Source organism: Taudactylus pleione, unplaced genomic scaffold (assembly GCF_031769625.1).
Source record: "Taudactylus pleione unplaced genomic scaffold, aTauple2 ptg000044l, whole genome shotgun sequence".
Taxonomy (NCBI): Eukaryota; Metazoa; Chordata; class Amphibia; order Anura; family Myobatrachidae; genus Taudactylus; species Taudactylus pleione.
Window position 1 is genome coordinate 6,010,890 of NW_028284446.1, and position 20,842 is coordinate 6,031,731.

At 43.9% G+C, this 20,842-nt stretch overlaps 1 protein-coding gene across 1 annotated transcript in view; it reads left to right on the forward strand.

The window, feature by feature from the left end:
• The window catches only part of GRIN3B (glutamate ionotropic receptor NMDA type subunit 3B), a 46,652-nt gene extending 26,029 nt beyond the window's left edge, over positions 1 to 20,623 (forward strand). Inside the window, exons 7-9 of the mRNA XM_088460307.1 lie at positions 563 to 727; positions 14,280 to 14,347; positions 19,914 to 20,623. Of these exons, the coding sequence (XP_088316433.1) occupies positions 563 to 727; positions 14,280 to 14,347; positions 19,914 to 20,214 (534 nt within the window). The 3' untranslated portion in view covers positions 20,215 to 20,623. The remainder of the gene's footprint in view (positions 1 to 562; positions 728 to 14,279; positions 14,348 to 19,913) is intronic.
• The last annotated feature ends 219 nt before the right edge of the window (positions 20,624 to 20,842 follow it).

A 20,842-nucleotide genomic window follows, 5' to 3' on the forward strand; every position in this document is an offset into this window, starting at 1 on the left:
TAAAGATTATCTGTCCAACCAGCCAACTAGTTTATTGGTTGGAATGAAAATCTGGTAAGGTTTGAAAGCAAATGACAATCAGCAATTTGCAAATTGTTTAGATCAAACATTTAACAAACGTGTCTGAACGACTATTTTCATCTGTTTTAGGGCATTTAGGAGCAAATTGCTGATCATCATTTACTCCCATACCTTACCAGATTTTCATTCCAACCAATCAATTAGTTGGATGGTTGGATGAAAGTTGGTCTAGTGTGTGGCCAGCCTAAGTCAGTGGTTCTCAAACTCGGTCCTCTGGACCCCACACAAGTCACATTTTCTAGGTCACCCAGCAGGTGCACAGGTGCAGTCATTACTCACTGACACATTTTAAAAGATCCACAGGTGGAGATAAATATATCACTTTTGATTCTTAGAGGGGACCTGGAAAACATGCACTGTTTGGGGTCCTGAGGACCGAGTTTGAGAAAAATACAGAATAACAAATAAGAGAGCTTATTTGTCTATGAGTGTGATATAGTGTGAATAATGCTTATGATATTCTTCTGTTTATGTCCTACAGACACTGCAGATGGGAATTTACCATTTTTCAGGGCTGTTTGTCCTCCTCTGTATTGGTTTCTGTGGCTCGATTCTCACCTCATTGGTTGAAAGAGTTGTCTACTATTTAGTTTTGCCTCGCATCAGGAGACGCCGTAGATTCAAATACTGGTTACATACTAGTCAGGTAAGTTTTTATTTCTAAGGAGAGGCATTTAATAAAACATTACTTTTGCATTTATTATATATTATTATATAAAAATTATGTGTGGAGATAAATATCTGCATTAAAAAGCTGTAAAAATGTGTGCAGGCCTTTTGGTTCTAAATCATCATCATGTTTTGGTTTTGGCAAAACCACCCTCAAATGCTTTGGTTCGGTTTTGTTTTTTGTTTTTTTAAATTATAAAAACAGCTAAAATCATGTATTTTGGACCTGTTTGTGTTCCTATAGTATTAATTATTATTAACATCAATAACATTTAGTTCCAATCAATTTTGACCACCTCACAGCACCTGAAATCAGGAGGGAACAACATGAATGCAATTCAAAATATGCAAAATCTGTTTTTTAGATTGAGTTCCAAACTTGTGAGAAGACCCGAGTCAGGACTCAGAACCCCAAAGTAATCCGAGCTGAGACTCGGTATGACTCAGAACCCCAAAGTAATCTGAGCTGAGACTCGGTGTGTCTCAGAACCCCAAAGTAATCCGAACTGAGACTCGGAGTGTCTCAGAACCCCAAAGTAATCCGAGCTGAGACTCGGAATATCTCAGAACCCCAAAGTAATCCGAGCTGAGACCAGGTATGTCTCAGAACCCCAAAGTAATCCGAGCTGAGACTCGGTATGTCTCAGAACCCCAAAGTAATCTGAGCTGAGACTCTGTATGTCTCAGAACCCCAAAGTAATCTGAGCTGAGACTCGGTATGTCTCAGAACCCCAAAGTAATCCGACCTGAGACTCGGAATGTCTCATAACCCCAAAGTAATCCGAGCTGAGACTCGGTATGTCTCAGAACCCCAAAGTAATCCGAGCTGAGACTCGGTATGTCTCAGAACCCCAAAGTAATCCGAGCTGAGACTCTGTATGTCTCAGAACCCCAAAGTAATCTGAGCTGAGACTCTGTATGTCTCAGAACCCCAAAGTATTCTAAGCTGACTCAGTATGTCTCAGAACCCCAAAGTAATCCGAGCTGAGACTCGGTATGTCTCAGAACCCCAAAGTACAGGTTTTTAGTAAAACCGAACCACTCATCTCTAGTAAAAACAAAGGGCCTGATTCAGACCCACTCGCGAGCGGCTGTCCGCTCGCAAGTGGGTCGATGGTCTGCACTGAGCATGCGCACGACGGAGGGAGCTCCGTCGTGCGCATGCGCCAGACACGACGAGCGAAGGACTTTCCTTCGCTCGTTGTGTCCGATCAAAGGGGGCGTGCTGTCAATGTTGATTGACAGCACGCCCCCTTTGGTGGGCGTGCCGGGGGCGTGCCTCCCTGACGGGGGCGTTCCCACGGGAACGCCTCCCGTCAGAAGCCGGCCCACTGACATCACTAGTGATGTCAGTGGGAGTGATTTTGGCTCTGATAGAGCCAAAATCACTCCGGAGCTTGCGGTTGAAAACCTCAACCGCAGGCTCCAGCTCGCAATTTCGATGGTCGCGATGGTCACGACCATCGCGGCCATCAAAATGCACGCTCGTATAGCCTGTGGGTGGTGACCCACAGCTATACGAGCGTCCAGGAGGACGCTCCATGAAAATGGAGCCCGGCCCTCATGCAGAGCGTGCGCTCTGCTCAGAGCGTACGGCTCTGAATGAGGGCCAAAGATTGCAATATAGCAGTATACACACACGGACCTAACACTTCCTTACTATCATATATTCTGTTCATGAAATGTACTCTTCAAAAGGATATCTGTAAGAATAATATATAATTTAAATGTATTTTGAAACAAAACTAAGAAGTACAGAGATGATCGCTATTTTAAGAACTATTCTATAATTTTTTAATTTACTCACGCAGCATAAAGCATACTTCAAACTAGGGATGTGCGCCGGACCATTTTTGCCGGATTTGGATTTGGTTCTAATTCGTCGTCCGGCTTTGGATTTGGATTTGCCAAACTGCGGTGACTGGCTTTGGATTTGGATTTGGATTTTTTTACAAAAATTGAAAAAAAAAGCTAAAATCACATAAATTGGTCTTTTTTTTCTTCCTAGAGTATTATTAACCTCAATAACATTAATTTCCAGTCAATTTAGACCATATCACAGCTTATAATATTGTTTTCAACATTATTGGCCAAAGGTTGCAGTGAGCTGACTGGTTACTAAGCGACAAAGCAGCGGCACAACGACACAGACACCACAGTATAAAGCACATCTATGACACATTGCCACACAGCAGTGGCAGAAATGAAAAGTTGTGCACCCACCCAATGGGGTACGGCCAGCAGAGTCACAGTACTTGTTTACATAGTGGGCTACGGCCCAAGGAGTCACAGTGCACAATCTTATTCACATTACACCGCACATAGGGTCTGATTCACATTACAACATAAAGTAGTGTCTCTTATTTATGTTACGACACACAGTAGTGACCCTTTTACACAATGCCCACAGTAGTGACCCTTTTACACAATGCCCACAGTAGTGGTGTCCCTTACACAATGCCCCCAGCAGTGGTGCCCCCTATGCAGTCCCCTTAGTAGTAGGGTCCCCTATGCAGTGCCCCCAGTAGAATGCCCCCCAGTAGTATGCCCCCCATTAGCAGGCCCCCCCAGTAGTATGCCCCCCATTAGCATGCCCCCCATTAGCATGCCCCCCCTGTAGTATGGCCCCCCCAGTAGTATGGCCCCCCCAGCAGTAGGCTGCCCCAGTAGCAGGCCCCCCCAGTAGTAGGCTGCCCCAGTAGTAGCCCCCCTCTAGTATGCCCCCCCAGTAGTATTCCCCCCCAGTAGTAGGCCCCCCCATTAGTAGGCTGCCCCAGTAGCAGCCCCCCCCCAGTAGTAGGCTGCCCCAGTAGCAGCCCCCCCAGTAGTATGCCCCCCCCAGTAGTATGCCCCCCCAGTAGTATGGCCCCCCCAGTAGCAGGCCCCCCCAGTAGTATGGCCCCCCCAGTAGCAGACCCCCCCAGTAGCAGCCCCCCAGTAGTATAGCCCCCCCAGTAGTAGGCCCCCCCAGTAGTATGGCCCCCCGCACCCCCAGTAGCAGACCCCCCAGTAGTATGGCCCCCCCAGGAGCAGGTCCCTCAGTAGTATGGCCCCCCCAGTAGCAGGCCCCTCAGTAGTATGCCCCCCCAGTAGCAGACCCCCCCCAGTAGTATAGCCCCCCCAGTAGTATAGCCCCCCCAGTAGTATGGCCCCCCAGCACCCCCAGTAGCAGACCCCCTCCAGTAGCGCCCCCGGCTCTTACACAAGTAAAAAAAAAAACTTACCTGTATCCCCGCTCCCGCGCCGTCCGCTCTGCTGTCACATGCTGAGGAGGGAGCCGGAAGACGGAGCTCATGTGTGAGCTCCAGCCGGCTCCCTCCGTGCAGCAGCCAATGAGAGTCTGTGTGACTCTCATTGGCTGCTGTAACAAACACACAGCTGCCGCTGGCGGCTGTGTGTTTGTGTCTGTGTAGGGCAGACCGCTATCACAGCGCTCTGCCCTACACAATAGGAGCCCTGATGTCGGATTCTCTAGTGAGAATCCGACATGAGGCGACCGCCGTTCGGCCCCAGACGGGGATCCGAGTCAGGCGGTGAACACCCGAACAGGGTTCGGGTGGACTCGGATCCCCAATGTTCGGAGCGGTTCGGATTCCACAGAATCCGAACCGCTCATCTCTACTTCAAACCATGGGCCGGATTCATTACAGATCGCTATTGCGATCGCAGCTGCGATTACACACGCAGACCCACTGCAAAAATATGCTAATGTTTGCAATCGCAATGCCGTTGCAGCATAACATAAGGACACCCACTTCCCCCTACTCACATCCGTAATACATTGCAAGTCTGCAAAACCATCGGTAACATCGAGGACCATCGGAGCCTGACGCACAATTACAACAGGGGTGACCTTACTCAGAATTTACTAACCTCATCGAACGCAGTGAAAGCTCAAGCTGCGCATGCCATCGAAGTGCATACTCCTGTAACGGTGTTCAAACGCACTGACACGCCTGCGTTTTGCCATACCCCCCTCCCATTCCCACCCCCAAACGGTCCCTTCCTGTCAATCCCTCTGCGATGGGTCTGCGTAGTTACTGCAGTGTGATCGCAGTGGAGCCTTTGCTCTTGTGCATTGCGATGCATGCGCATTACGCAACAATTGGCGGTCTGTGTGCATAATCGCAGTTGCGATCGATAATGAATCAGGCATTATGTCCGCTTTTTTATGTCACTAACATTTGGAAAATTTGAAGTTGAAACACAACTAATTTTCTTCTCTTTGGGACACATTTATTTGCACCCATCATGTAAATGTGTCAGTATAATGTTACTGCAATTAGAAATGATGATCCAAATCTGATCATACCTGTGTATCTATTAGGTTTTTACAGTTTGTTTTTGTCCTATTCTTTTTAACTGTACATTTTTGTCTGCACAACTTTTTTGTTGTCCAAATGGGCAGCAAGTCAAGTGACATTATTTTGCATAATTGTAAGTATGCTGTACTAGAGTCATAAGGGTAAATTTACTAAGAATTGTATTTTTGCAGAGTTTAAACATGACTGGCATCGCTGGAATTTGTGAGAGTTTTTCAAATCAAACACTGAAATTACTAAGAATTATGTTTGACAGAATCAGATAGAAAAAAATGCGTAGGGTCCCCCCCCCAGCATAACCAGCTTCAGGCTCTTTGAGCCGGCCATGGTTCAAAAATTACAGGGAACTAAGGCCCTCATTCAGAGCCGTACGCTCTGAGCAGAGCGCACGCTCTGAATGAGGGCCGGCCTCCATGAAAATGGAGCGTCCTCCAGGACGCTCGTATAGCTGTGGGTCACCACCCACAGGCTATACGAGCGTGCAGTTTGATGGCCGCAAGCTCCGGAGTGATTTTGGCTCTATCAGAGCCAAAATCACTCCCACTGACGTCACTAGTGATGTCAGTGGGCCGGCTTCTGACGGGAGGCGTTCCCGTGGGAACGCCCCCGTCAGGGAGGCACGCCCCGTCACGCCTACCAAAGGGGGCGTGCTGTCAATCAACACGCCCCCTTTGATCAGACACAACGAGCGAAGGACTTTCCTTCGCTCGTCGCGTCTGGCGCATGCGCACGACGGAGCTCCCTCCGTCGTGCGCATGCTCAGTCCAGAACATCGACCCACTTGCGAGCGGACAGCCGCTCCCGAGTGGGTCTGAATCAGGCCCTAAATGTGTAGGGGTCCCTTGTAATTAGTGAACCAGCACCGGGCTCTTGGAGCTGGCCCTGGTCTAAAACTACGGGGAAAATATTGATAGGGGTCACCCGTATTTTTAGAACCAGCATTGGGTTTTTACTAGCAGGGGGATAATGCCATAGCCAGAGGACACACTTGTGGCTGTTTAAAAACCCCAATTACCTTCAGCAGGCCAAATCGGTGGTACCCATAGTGATCCCTCATGTCAGACCATCTTTTGGGGGGGTGACATGCTGATTTCCCCAAAAGTGACAGGACTTTTCGATACTTACCTTTCCGCAGGATCCTGTTTTCGCCAATTCCTAACTGAATACGGGGATAAGCGGGCACACACCCGATACTTTATGCCCTGCAAAAACGGCGATGATGGTGAAAAGTCCGACCTCTGACTTTTCGCCTCAAATTTAATATGCCCCTATATCTCCTTCTGGAACTCTCCTTGAGGGAAGTAAAAAAACAACTAGGTAAGTACGATGCTTATTCCAGCTGGCCCGGCAACAGAAATCTCGGGGTCTGATACATTTGTGTTACGGAAGTTGCCTGTTTGCGTAGGAATATAGCTAATGTCATCATCATACATCCAAGATTCACCAAGATACTACTTAGGGACCTATTCATCAAGCTGAATAGTCCAATATACATATGGAAACAGTATATTCCACATGTCTTTAATAACTACCCATTCAATATCTCCTCCCACAGCACAGACACTTTGTACCTCGCCACCCCAAATAATAGTATGGGAACCTAAATTCCTCAAGTTCTGAAAGTGAAATATGTCGTAGTGAATGCGTTATCTGACTTCAGATGGCATTACTTCCCGGAGCCCGGATCTTTGCTAAGGTAAAGAGGTTCAGGTTGCGATAAGGTATCCATTTGGATCTCTCAGCCTCTGTCCATACACATGCATGACCTCAGTTCACGCATGTGCAGTAATAATGCCAGGTCAAACTCCCACTGTGTAAACTTTTGCGCTACTAATTACAGTAGCAGCAAAAGTAGCAGTCCCCAGCTGCTTTTCAGAGCAGATGTGTCCACAGAGGAGCACTATTGAATTGCTGTGGTAGCCTTGGATCTGTCACTCTGGTAGTTTTGTATCTGCCATCACAATTTATGGCAGGTCAAATCCTTCAATTGCATGGGGCTCGACACATAGTAACAGACATTTTGGGTCAGTGCAACTGTGAACATCCCTAATTAAACAATTTTGTATTAAACTATATTTTACTAATTTGGTCTTCTTCTTCTTCTTCTTCTTCCTTCTTCTTCTTCTTCTTCTTATCTGTGTCTCTTGAGCACAATCCCTCCATATTCTCTACAAACCACATTCATCTGTTCTCTCCAGCCCCATCTCTCTATGTTCTCTCTTCTACTATCCCCAATCTGTTTCTACAATACCAACCTCCTGTCTCTCCAGCACCATCCCCTATAACAATCTCCAGCACACCCTGTCTTTTTTTTGCAATCGCGTGTCTCTACAATGCAATTCTCCTGTGTATCTCCAGCCTCACACCCCCTGTGGCTAATCATCCTCACCCCACCCCTGTTCTGTCCAATCCCATCCATGATCTCTCCAGCCACATCTCCCCATGTTCTCTCCAGCACCATCCTCCCTTTGTCTCTCTAGCCCCTCCCCCTGTGTCTCTCCAGGACCATCCTTCCATGTTATCTCCAGCTCCATCTTCCATGTCTCTCTATAACCTTCCCTACATGTTCTCTTCAGCCTTATCCCAGCTGTCTCTCCAGTACCATCCCCACTGTTTGACTCCAGCACCACCCTCCCTATGTCTCTCCAACTTCATTCCAGGTTTCTCCAGCCTTTTCCTCCCTGTCTCTCCAGCATCATCCCCTCTATGTTTCTCTAGTTCCATAACTCCTATAGCACAATCCCACCTGTGTCCCTTGGTACCCCTTATGTCTCTCCAGTGCCATTCCCAATGTCTCTCCAGCATCTTCCCTATGTCTATCCAATCCCTCCATGTTCTCTCCAACACATCCTCCTTGTGTCTCTTCAGCATCATCCTCCATGTTCTCTCCAGCCTCATCTCCCATAACTCTCCAGCACCATGCATCTATGTTTTCTTCAGTGCCATCCCCTATGTCTCTCCAAATCCATTCCCTGTATCTCTCCAGCACCACTCTCCTCTTTGTCTCTCCAGCACCATTCCTCTATATTGTCTTCAGCACCACCCTCCCCATGTCTCTCCAGTGCTATCCCCATGTCTCTATAGCCTCAATCCCCATGTCTCGCCAACCTCATCCTCCTTTGTCTCTCCAGAACAATCCCCCCTGTTTCTCTCCTGCACCACCACCCCTGTGTCTTTCCAGCACCATCCCTGTGTCTTTCCAGCCCCATCCCCTTTGTCTTTCTCTCCAGCCCGATCACCCCTGTCTCTCTCCAGACCCATTCCCCATCTCCTTTGTGTCTCTAGTGCCATTCGACAAGTCTCTCTAGCTTCATACTACACCCTGTTTCCAGTGCCTTATCTCCCCTGTCTATCACCAGAGCCAGCGATCAATGTTCTCTCAAGTACCACTCCCCTGTGTCTCTCCAGCTTTATTACTCTGGTTCTTTGTGGCCCCATACCCCCTAGTTTGCTCCAACCCCCTCTTGCCACCTTTGTCTTCTGGCCACCTGATTCTTTTAAAGATTCTTCTTCCCGTCAGTGGCGCAAAGTCGTGACATAATGTGATGCACCACAAAGAAAAAAAACAGGTTGTCTGGAGCAGGATGTTGACTACATAGGCAGCTGGTAGCCTCGTTAACAAGGCTCCCTTAATGTCTTCATCATTCTTACTAGTATAGCAATACAGGCAGTGTTATAACCTGGTCTGGTCAAATATTGGACCATCTGGGATGCCCTCGGCCCAGCTGGCCCCTCTCCTGAACAGTATTAGCAGGTCCCTAAATGATATGGGCCACTCAGAATATAGAGTATAGTGTCCCATTGTACACCTTGTCACCGGTCCTGCACATTAGTATAAATAAATAAAGGCTAGCTGCAGATATAGACAGAGATGGACTTGATACTCTGGATATAAACAAACATGTATGGGATTATAATCAAATTACAATAATAATAATCATCATCAATGACAATAATAATATTAAACAGCCCAAACTATAACTTTTTTTTTTATTCAGTTTGACTTTTAAATAAAATAAAAATGTGTTTTTTTAGTCAGAGAAAAAATGTTGAAGTATCTTTTAATTTGCTGCTAATTTGTAGTTTTTTATGGAATTTTGTTAAGAAACCATTACTATCACTCATCTGTCCTTTCTTACAAGGATATGCTCACTACATGGCTACCTAAAGGCCCCCATACATCAGCAACTGATTGCAGCAATCATGCACTTTGCAATCGATTGTGTATAAAAATCTTTCCCTTTTTCAATCGATTGTGGCAATTCTTTAATCTGCAATCGATTGAAAAAGGGAAAGATTTTTGATACACAATCGATTGCAGATTGCACAATTGCTGCAATCAATTGCTGATGTACGGGGGCCTTTACACAACAAGTGCACAGACACAAAACTGACGCCCTCCCTATGTGAGGCCTGTAATGCTGGGAAAATATATTTCCAGACACACAGCGCCACCTACCTTTTATATACATCTTAAGAGTGAGTCAAGTAATCAGAAAAAAAAATAATAGACATCTACAGAAAAAAAGCACTCCAGAATTAAATGCATAGAAAAATATTGTTTGAGAAAGGATTTGTTGAATTCAAAATATTGCTTGTTTTTGGACAAATAAACTAAATGCTTTGAACAGGGCAGATTGAGGGCATTCCTAAATTCAGGTTACGCTTACTTTCACGCCCATATCCAAAAACAAATCGTCATTTTGTGGATATCTACTGTAAATGAGATATATGGGAGGGCAGTTTTATCGCTGTGTTCCCTGTTTAGTGGGGGCCTGGAGACCACTTTTTGTCTTGTAAAAGGAAAAACAGCACCCTGAGCCACAAACACAAACCACCCGTGAATAAGACACATCATTGTTTAGACCCTTTCATGGTAAGACTAACAATCAGTGCTATTTTTCAGCAGGAACTCAGTTCCTGAAATTTTATCTTAAAGTCCCTTTTGGGTGCCTTCTTTTCTAAATACGATATATATGTGTATATATAATATATATTAATATATATATATAATATATATATATATAAACATACTCGCCTACTCTCCCAAAATTCCCAGGAGCCTCCTGAAAATCGGGTGTCGCTCCTGGCCCCCCGGAAGAGTGGGAAAGTCTACCGGTCGGCACCACCCGCCCAAACCCCCCGCCGGTGTCTGCTCCCTCCTTACACCAGTGGCCAGTCTGGGGGGAGCCGATGATGCGATTTGCGCCCCAGCTACACAATGCCGGTAATATCAGCATCACGTCTACCCCGCTGTGCCAAGTTGACTGCCTCCTCCCTGAAGAGGCAGCCAGATTGTCGACAAGCCTATATAGAAATTTGTTTTTCTATAGCTCCACCCCCAGAATAATAGTCCTGCTAACAATTAAAAATGTTTCATTATTTTTCTTGTATTTACACGTTGCAGTCATGAACTTGACATTAACAGTGTTGACATTCATAATGTCAACACTTGAATGTTGACAGTTATGATGTTAACATGGTTAAAATGTCAGCATCATAAAAGTCGACACCTGAATGAATGCTGACATGGGGAGAATGTCGACATATAAAATATCAATATTGCATTAGAGTTAGGGTTATGCTTACCATTAGGGTTAGACTCACATTCTCATCATGTCAGCATTTCATCAGTGTCGACATGCTGATTTTGACATGGTCAATGGCGATATTATGGACATTTCGACATATTCAATATCAACATAATATACCGAACCCATCTTCACATGTAATATTACACGTAACATTCATTGATAAAAATGTTGCAGAAAAAATGCCTGCAGGTATTATACAGTATATGTATTCTAATGACTTGATGCATAACACACAAACCCCATAGAAAAACAATTGGGGTGTGGGCATAGTATTTACATATGTAGTACTGTATATAATGCAACCAGGGCCGCCAAGAGCGAAGGCGGGCCCCGGTAATAGGGGGCGTGGTAATAGGGGGCGCTCTGAGCCCCCTCAGCCCGGCGCAAAGCCAGGGGGGCGCGATCAGTGTGATCCCTCCCCCGCACAGGCATAGGAGACTGCTGTGGCTGCTGCTCAGCAGCCACGAACAGTCTCCAACTGCAGCTCAGCACACGTTGTGTGCTGGGCTGCTGTGAGGGAGGGGGGGGCGGTGTCGGACCCGGGCCCCCGCCGGGCCCCCCAGGAAGCCCGGGCCCGGGTAATCTGTACCCGCTCCCACCCCCTATCGGCGCCCCTGAATGCAACATATAATCACCGCTTTGTAGACAAGTATGTTTGTATCAGCCTGTATATTCCTGATTACCTTTAAATCAGGATATGTGACAAATTTTCAAATTAAAAAAAGTGATTTTTAAATTTTAAAAATGATCCAATTATTCTACCTCATTGAATATGTGAAAACTGGTGTGATGTACACAAAGGAATACACTTTTGTTTTAAACAATATATTTTGACATTTATAATAGTTACATTTCTACTTATTTTACACTAATGATGTTCTTCTTGGAGCATGGTTTCAGCATAACTAAATACAAAAAACAAGACAAAGCCTTCAGCGCTATTTAGAAAAATTAGAGTATACACAATTAAGGATTTTTCCTAATTAGGTATATTAATAAAAAATAGCAGCAGGGGACTTAATATAAGCTTGTGATTGCTGAAACACTAAAGGTGCGTACACACGTAACGATTTTTTGAACGAAAAAAAATAATTTAATCTTTCAAAAAATCATTCAGTTTCTGAGTTATAACGATGAATGAAAATCGTTCAAGCGCGCTCTTGTTTGTAGTTCATTTCAGACTGTCCAACATAACGATTTTCATTAAGGGAAGGAACATTTTTCGTTCATCATTGTAAAAATCATTCATTACACTTCAAAAATCATTCACTTTTCAAGGGAAAATCTGACAGATAATCTGACAGATAATCGTTGGTTACAAAATCGTTACGTGTGTATGCACCTTAGAGAACTAGAATGAAAATAGAATTGTCCCTGCACTTATTTAGTAATATTGTGAGATGGCAGAAATTAATACTCAGGACTCGGTACTTACTCAAAAACACGTATTATTTAATGCAAATCACACATGTATAAAAAAAAATTTGCACTTCAATTGCATATTATTTAATTCCTCCTAAAAAACAGGTGATACAAATCAAAATGAATGAGTGTTTCAATAATAAATATTCACGGACTTCCAAAAATCAATAATATTGCATCCTTTATATATAATACAGACATTCCTCACTTAATGACCGAGTTCCGTTCCTACGACTAGGTCGTTAAACAAATTGGTCACTAAACGAGGAGCCATATATACTTAATACAGGTAATCATTTTTATTTATTCTGAATAAAGAAAAGGTCTAAAGGAAACTCAAACTTGATACTGTAACTGTGTTTTACTTCGCATAACCAGCTAGTCAGAGCGCTGATCGTAAGTCCCAGCAGTTGTTAAATGAGTAGGTTGTTAACTGAGGAGTATCTGTATATAATAAACACCAATTAATATAAACCTGGATTGATAAATGTTTCAAAAATCAGTGTCCATGGACTTCCTGAGAACAGTAGTGCTTAATGGCTATAATGCAGTTATTTAACTTGTGTCCATAGATTTTCCACTTCTAGCCAAATATAATAGTCCTGCTTGAACAGTTTAATTACACTGCTGTTTATCACAGATATAATGATACCTTTTGGCACTTGTCTGCTGAATCAAATAGCAGATAGTTACCCAATCTCTTGTGCTCCGGACTCTGTGTGCTCTTCCCCACTGAACAGCAGTGACAGCCAGCTACAAGTGTTGCCCGCAGGCACAATCTGATTTGAGTCAGCGCTGACTATTCATATAACAGACAGCTGTAATCCGGAGAGACTCTCCAGGGGGATAGAGGTCTTGAGCACAGGATCTATAAGGACCCCCCTGTGTGTGAAAAGTCTTGAGCTGAAGTGACTGGGTAACTATTCGCTATTTGATCTAGCAGATAAGTGCGAAAAGATATCATTATATCTGTGATAAACAGTGGTGTCATTAAACTGTAAAGTGGAAAATCTTTGGACACAAATTAAATACCTGCATTATAGCCATTAAGCACTACTGTTCTCAGGAAGTCCGTGGACATTGATTATTGAAACACCCATAAATCCGGGTTTATATTAATTGGTGTTTTTTATATATTCTATATAGCGGATGCAATTTTATTGATTTTTGGAAATCTGAGAATTTTATTATTGAAACACTCATTAATTTTGATTTTTATCAACTGGTTTTTAGTCAGAATGAAATAATATGCAACATTTTTTTTATACATGTGTGATTTTCATTAAATAATGTGTATTTCAGTAAATACTGAGTCCTGACTATTAATTTCTGCCATCTCACAATATTATTAAATAAGCGCAGGGACAATTCTATTTTAATTCTAATAACTAAATACAGACCAGCTAAAATTTGGGAGTCCGGATCTGGTCAAGGACCTGCGTGGCTGCATCATTGTGGGTGTGCCTAAATATACACACCACGGTGGGTCTGGCCATTCCCAAGTTTTTGCAAAAAAATAAAAAATACAGCACTTGCCAGGGAATCCATACAGGAGGGTCCTAGCATTGGGTCATGCATCTTAATGTGCAGGGCCCCGCACATAGAGAACCAGACCCATTGATGAGTATGTACTGTTACAGATGGGTAAGATTTTTTATTTTTATTTCTACATTTATTTTAATGAATAGTGTACATCCAGTACTTTTTACATCCAGTTTTACCAGGCGGTTTGCCCTAAGCAACTTGCAATTTAGGGTTTTACAAACTGCGACCCATTGATACTAATTGCCAGCAGATTGGGTGTTCACAATTCAGTACCAAAGGATTGGAGGGACTCATAGTAACCCTTATAATAATGATATGTCACTAATAGTTGTCTGTTAAAACTGCCTTGCTGTGCTGTTCCCTTAGGGTCTATGTACTAAACCTTGGAGAGAGATAAAGTACCAACAAATCAGCTCCTAACTGTCATTTTTCAAACACAACCTGTAACATGGCAGTTAGGAGCTGATTGGTTGCTAGTTTATCTCTCTCCACTTTATCTCTCCCCAAAACTTAATACATCTCACCCATACTGTGTGTATTTTTTATCTGTGCTTTCTGCTCTCACCCATTCTTCATCTTTTTTCCTTCAGCCAAAGCCACAATATTTTCCGTTGTTTATGTTTAAAATTGATTTTGTTACTTACAGAAAATCCATCGGGCTTTGAACATGACAAATGAAATTGAAGACGTGAAGCACCCAAAACCTGACAAACGGTAGGGCTGTACTTTCTCTATACCATACTATACCATGTCCCAACCCCTACCCAACCAGGTCACACACTTTTCGATGTATGGGTAAAAAAAAAAATTGCACATGGGACTATTGGGTGCTGTGTATATTCTGTAGAGACCACAAGACACCGCTACAGCCATGGGGCCTGACTGTGAGTCCAACATAATCTACTTCTTCTGTTTGGCCATGGCAGCCTATATACTTCCTCATGCTAATGCAAGAATCTGTCTATGTATACCAGGGAAGAGGAACCTCAGGCCCAGGAGCCGTATAAGGCCCGCGGAATCATTTGGTCTGGCCCTCTGAGCTTTTTTCTACTAGCCTCATCTGGCAAGCAGGGTGCCTAGAATCAAAAGTTTAAGGGAGGTTTGCGCTCAAGGTTGTGTTGCACAAAAATAGCCTCTAGCTGCTGGGCACACGGAGGGTATCCCAACCTCCTATCGTAATAGCAGAAATTTAGTAAAGTGTTAGCGCTCAGAGGGCTAACTGTCAATTCTTAGCAACCATCCAAGATTATAATTAATGATGCTGGTTGCTATTTCTTTGGGTGGGTTTTATAAAGTAGTCTCGAAGTTATGTACCCAATATATACTATGGGGTAATGTTAATGTTACACTAACAACGTTCAATGGGAAAAGTCAATCATCTAGTGGTAAGTCACAGGTCGGCAACATCTTGTGGCAGAGAAATTCATCTGTATGACACGTGTCGGTGGTAATGTTAGTCTAAAATGGTTGCAGATATAATCCTCCCCTCTCCAGCTGGTCACTGCGCCAGAAAAAGCTTCCACTCCGCCTCGGAATTTACACCAAAAAACAGAATAACATACAAACAAGGGTGTCAGGTATGATGTATATGGGGATACAAGTAAAATATATGATCATATTAGCAATGATCCATAGCCATCTCAGAAAACAGAACCACCAACGAATACACCAATATGTATATTTTTTAAATAAAATGCCAATCATAGATGCATGACTTATAGAAGTATTGTATAAGAGCAAGCAATCACCATTAAGCACTGAATAACATTCAGCAGGGTTTCTGATTGACAACGTTCTCTAACACACAGAGAGGCTAAACAGTAGAGATTACATTGCAAATAACTACCCAAAAATGGCCGCCCGCATAAGAGAGACTAATCCCTCACACTCCCCTCACCCGGAGACCAGGTTTAAGCCATCACTATTGAAGAAAATAGGGGCAGAATAGAATAATGAACAAGGTCCGCGTGAAGCCCATAGAGCATGCGCAGTCGCTCAAATACACAGGACATCGGAGCTAGCTCTAGCGGCTACAGCAGAGCGCGCAAACGAAGCGCGAAAACCGGAAGAAACGGGAGGGGCACAATGAAGTACAGGACATCAGGTATTTAAGCTACCACACTGCAGTCCACCATTCACCTACCCTTGAAAAAGTCCCATAAATGGGATGAAACGCGTTGGGTCATATTTGCTAACACAACCCATTGATCTGTACCATTGTCTGTATGTTTATGCCACCACTTGTGGCACATGTATTTGGCTGTATACCAGCAAATTTACATCATCTGTTACCACAGAGGCCAAGTCTGGCATGTGGACAGATAATAAACGGAACTTTCATTTATCCAAAACTTAGTGCTATCTTTTAGATCTGGACTAGAGAGTCCTCCGTTTATCTCCCATCTCCCCCCACACCCCGCCCGCACCTCAAACACGCATCACTCAAGCCAGAGGAGGATGTCAGGTGGACCAGCAAGAACACGTCGGACCCTGGGTAAGTCTGCATATCTTACCCACCGTTTCTGCACAATAGTGTCCATCATACCTGACACCCTGGTTTGTATGTTATTCTGTTTTTTGGTGTAAATTCCGAGGCGGAGTGGAAACTTTTTCTGGCGCAGTGACCAGCTGGAGAGGGGAGGATTATATCTGCAACCATTTTAGACTAACATTACCACCGACACGTGTCATACAGATGAATTTCTCTGCAACAAGATGTTGCCGACCTGTGACTTACCACTAGATGATTGACTTTTCCCATTGAACGTTGTTAGTGTAACATTAACATTACCCCATAGTATATATTGGGTACATAACTTCGAGACTACTTTATAAAACCCACCCAAAGAAATAGCAACCAGCATCATTAATTATAATCTTGGATGGTTGCTAAGAATTGACCGTTAGCCCTCTGAGCGCTGACACTTTACAAAATTTCTAAAGGGTGCCTAGAATGGCACCCTACAGTCCGAATCTATGCAGCATCTGCCTCAGAATCAGGCCCATATTGTGTACAGGGCAGCAGGAAACAGTCTTTTTCTTGTCTGCATCTTACTTTTATTATTCAGCATTTTTTTAAATAAATCATTTTACAGTCGTGGCCAAAAGTTTTGTGAATGACACAAGTATTGGTTTTCACAAAGTTTGCTGCTTCAGTGTTTTTAGACCTTATTGTCAGATGTTACTATGGTATACTGAAGTAACATTACAAGCATTTCATAAGTGTCAAAGGCTTTTATTGACAATTACATTAAGTTTATGCAAAGAGTCAATATTTGCAGTGTTGATCCTTCTTTTTCAAGACCTCTGCAATTCGCCCTGGCATGCTGTCAATCAAATTCTGGGCCACATACTGACTGATGGCCGCCCATTCTTGCCTAATCAATGCTTGGAGTTTGTCAGAATTTGTGGGGTTTTGTTTGTCCACCCGCCTCTTGAGGATTGACCGCAAGTTCTCATTGGGATAAAGGTCTGGGATGTTTCCTGGCCATGGACCCAAAATTTTGATGTTTGTTCCCCGAGCCACTTAGTTATCACTTTTGTCTTATGGCAAGGAGCTCCATCATGCTGGGAAAGGCATTGTTCATCACCAAACTGTTCTTGGATGGGAGAAGTTGCTCTTGGAGGATGTTTTGGTACCATTCTTTATGTATGGCTGTGTGAGCCCACTCCCTTGGCTGAGTAGCAACCTCACACATGAATGGTCTCAGGATGCTTTACTGTTGGCATGTTGCTTTACTGTTGAGCGCGTTGGGGTTCAGAAGCAACATCACTGGAACCCCCCCAAACACACACTTTCAGGGGAAGCTTGTGGCCTGGAAGGCCAGGAGGGTTGAGGGCGTTGAGGAACTCTATGGGGTAGTGGACAGCGTCATCCATTTGCACTGCTGAGTCCACTGACCTGAACTCTATGTCTGCCTCTTCAAACATCTGAAGTAGAGTGTCATTAATGATGGTAGCTGTGTCGTTCTTTGGGGGTCAGAATGACATGCTCGCACAGCCAGTCCATGGACTTTTTTGGGATTTCGGCAATATCAGGGTATATGTTGGCTGTAAGGTCTACTATGGTCTACACTACTGTGCCTAGGCCTGCATGGAAGGTGATCTTTACCTTGGACTCGGGATGCTCTCAGGACCTGATTAAGTATGGATTGCAATTGCGTTCGCAGCTGTGATTTATATGGAATGCAGTGTCGAAAATATGCTAATGCTTTTCAAAGCTTAGCTGGCATAAAGACACCCACTACTGCTTTCTCACATCCATCCACTCTCGCTCTTCTGTGTAAACATCGGTACCATCGACGCATATCACACAGGTACGCAGCATTTACTCCAAGTCTTACCAGCCACAGAAACTGCATATCTCATTGCAGCCAGTGGGCTCTCAAGCTCTATATGCAATCACAGTGGATAATTTATGCACGCCCATCAAACAGCGTTCAAACGGACAGACACGCCTTCGTCTTTTCCGACCACTCCCCCGTCACCATTCACAAAGCTCACAGCCTGACACTCACTCTGCTATAGATTCCTCTGTGCATGTGTAATCGCAGATGCGATCGCAGCGCACACGCGCAGTGCAGCTTCTACGCATGCACAATGGCTAATAATCGCTTGATCTGCGTACGTAGTTGCATTTGCAATCACTGCTGAATCAGGCCCTCAGTCACCTATTTTGAGAAGTTCAGAGAATTTCAAGAAAAATTGGGAGGAGAAAAAAGGAACTCTGTTTGGTGAGCACTCTCTAGGATCAAGAAACAAGAATATCTAAAATATAACTTTTATTATTTAATCTAAAAGATTAGTATGTATATCCACATATCACCCAAACAAACACACATATTCACAGTATTAATAAGACATACAAAACACAACAAAATAGATTCAATAACATATTGTTAAAGAGATGTAATCTCTGGATTCAAACAATGATCACAAAAACTGCAATCAGTCCAATCATGAGAGTGGAGATAAATCCATCTCCTCCTTTTATGGCGAAATATTAGGTCTTTCCATAAAGTCTTCAAATAGCAACATAAAGAATGCATCAAATTGTACCCATCATGTCATCATATTATATAAAGTGATGGGTGTAAATAATAAGGAAGGTCAGTGCATAGAGCTGCCACTCCTCATTCTACTGCTCCTCACCTGTGCTCAAACGCTATCTATGAGGAGTGAGAGATTACCGGAGAGCAGTTTGCCCTTAGAAACAAAAGTATAACAGGAACGTTACTCACATTTCGTTTCTGCTGTTGAGTGTCATACTTAATGCATAGGACATTCAATGAGAGAACTACTCAAATGAGATTATCCACAGTTAATAGCGTTACAGAAACAGTACACATGGACCTGATGTCCTAGTGTCAGAGATGCAAATCTCGAACGTACCAACTGACATATACTTCCAACCTTTACATATGAATACAGTGCAATAATTCAACAAATATAAACCGGGAGTGTTAATATAGCCGTAACATATAGCATGTGTCCTAACTCATCCATCCATACTGTAGAAGAATACTACAGGTATATTGCAGCCAACCTCCGAGAAGCAGGCCAAAAAAAGTAAGGAACACTATAATTCACATCAAATAGCCCTTCTGCACTAATGAAATAGCACTTTTGCACTACTGCACTTTTTTTTACATTATATATTATTATTTTGCCTTAAAAGGAGATGTCAACTTGAGTTCCCCTCAGTACCACTGGCAGAGTCTGCCTGAAGTCTCCAGCTAGCAGCACAGTGACACACCCCATCACTCCATTGTTGTACCTGATGTCTTTGAGGGTTCTGCTCAGTGCCTCAAAAGCCCTCTTGTGCGCCATGGTACTCTTATCCCAGACAATGAGCTTACAGTCCCACAGCTTGGGCAAATTTTAAACTAAGTAGAGGGTGTGGTATAAAAGATTGACAATGTAAAGGTCGACAGTCAATTGATCGACATGTAATAGGTTGACAGTTTCAAATAGTTAACACAAAATTGGACCACACTTTTTTGTAATGTAGCCCTAACCATTAAAAAATAAATTACTGACCTTCTAACCCTGTCGTCCTTTTGTACCTGTCGACCTTTACATTGTAGATCTTCTATCCAGATACCCTAAGTAGAGTGGTTGTAATTGGGTTGAATAGCTTAGGGAGGTTAAGTGACTGGTTCTGGAATTTGCTAACACTTCTGAAGAAGTACTGTTAGTTTGCTATCTTATATTTTTATTCTTCTAGCATGTTTTGTCTTAATAGTATACATTTATTCCACAAGCAACCTTTTCTCTGCAGGTGCAACCTCCAGAGAGATACTCTTGCAGAGCCCCAGTCTATCTGGAACAATCTACGTCGCACTCCCATCCGTCAGGAGAAAAGAGTGCACTTTAATCTAGAGACTGTGAACACCAAGGATGGTTCATGTGAAAATGGGCAACCCTGCAGCCCAAAAGAGCAAGAGCTGAAAGAGCTGGAGGTGAAAATAGAGGGTATGAAGGAACAGCTGAGGGCTGCTCTGGTGAGAAAAAGTCAGCTGATGGTGATCCTACAGCCCCCATGCAATCACACACAGGCAAAGACTGAAGGGAACAGATGATAAACAGATTGTGAACACACACCTTCTAGACAAAAGCTCTTTCAAAGAGTTTGCAATGTTTCTCCAGTGAAGAGTTGCGGGCAGCTCATTACTGAAGGACTAATGTGCCACAGGCACTTTGTACTAGGGAGCTCAATCAGACCCGCTCGCACCCAGCGTATGCAAATTCAGCCAAGGGACGGCAAGGCAGGCGATCGCACGGCAAGATATAAGCATGCCCACTATGTCTTGGCATGCGATCACTTTGTTTATGCAGACGCCCACCAGCCTGTCCTAAGACGCCCACTTGCGGACGTCATCTCCAGGAAGTGTATGCAACCATCGGTACATCGGTTACCATCGGATGCGATCGCAGCGCTTAAGGTTGACTATACCCTGCCGCAAGCAATGCGATCACTTCAGTGTGAAATACAACCAGGTGACGTGTACTATGACGCTGCCTGTTAATTATGCACGCCTCTGAAACAGCGTTGAGATGCTCAGGCACGCCTGCGTTCACACCTCCACTCCCCCGTTTCTAGTGGCCAGCCCGTTACCACCCACAAATGGCTTCTCCTGTCACTCACTCTGCTGTCTATACATAGCGAGCGAACGCTTACCGATCTCTCACACTGGTTCACGCAGGCGC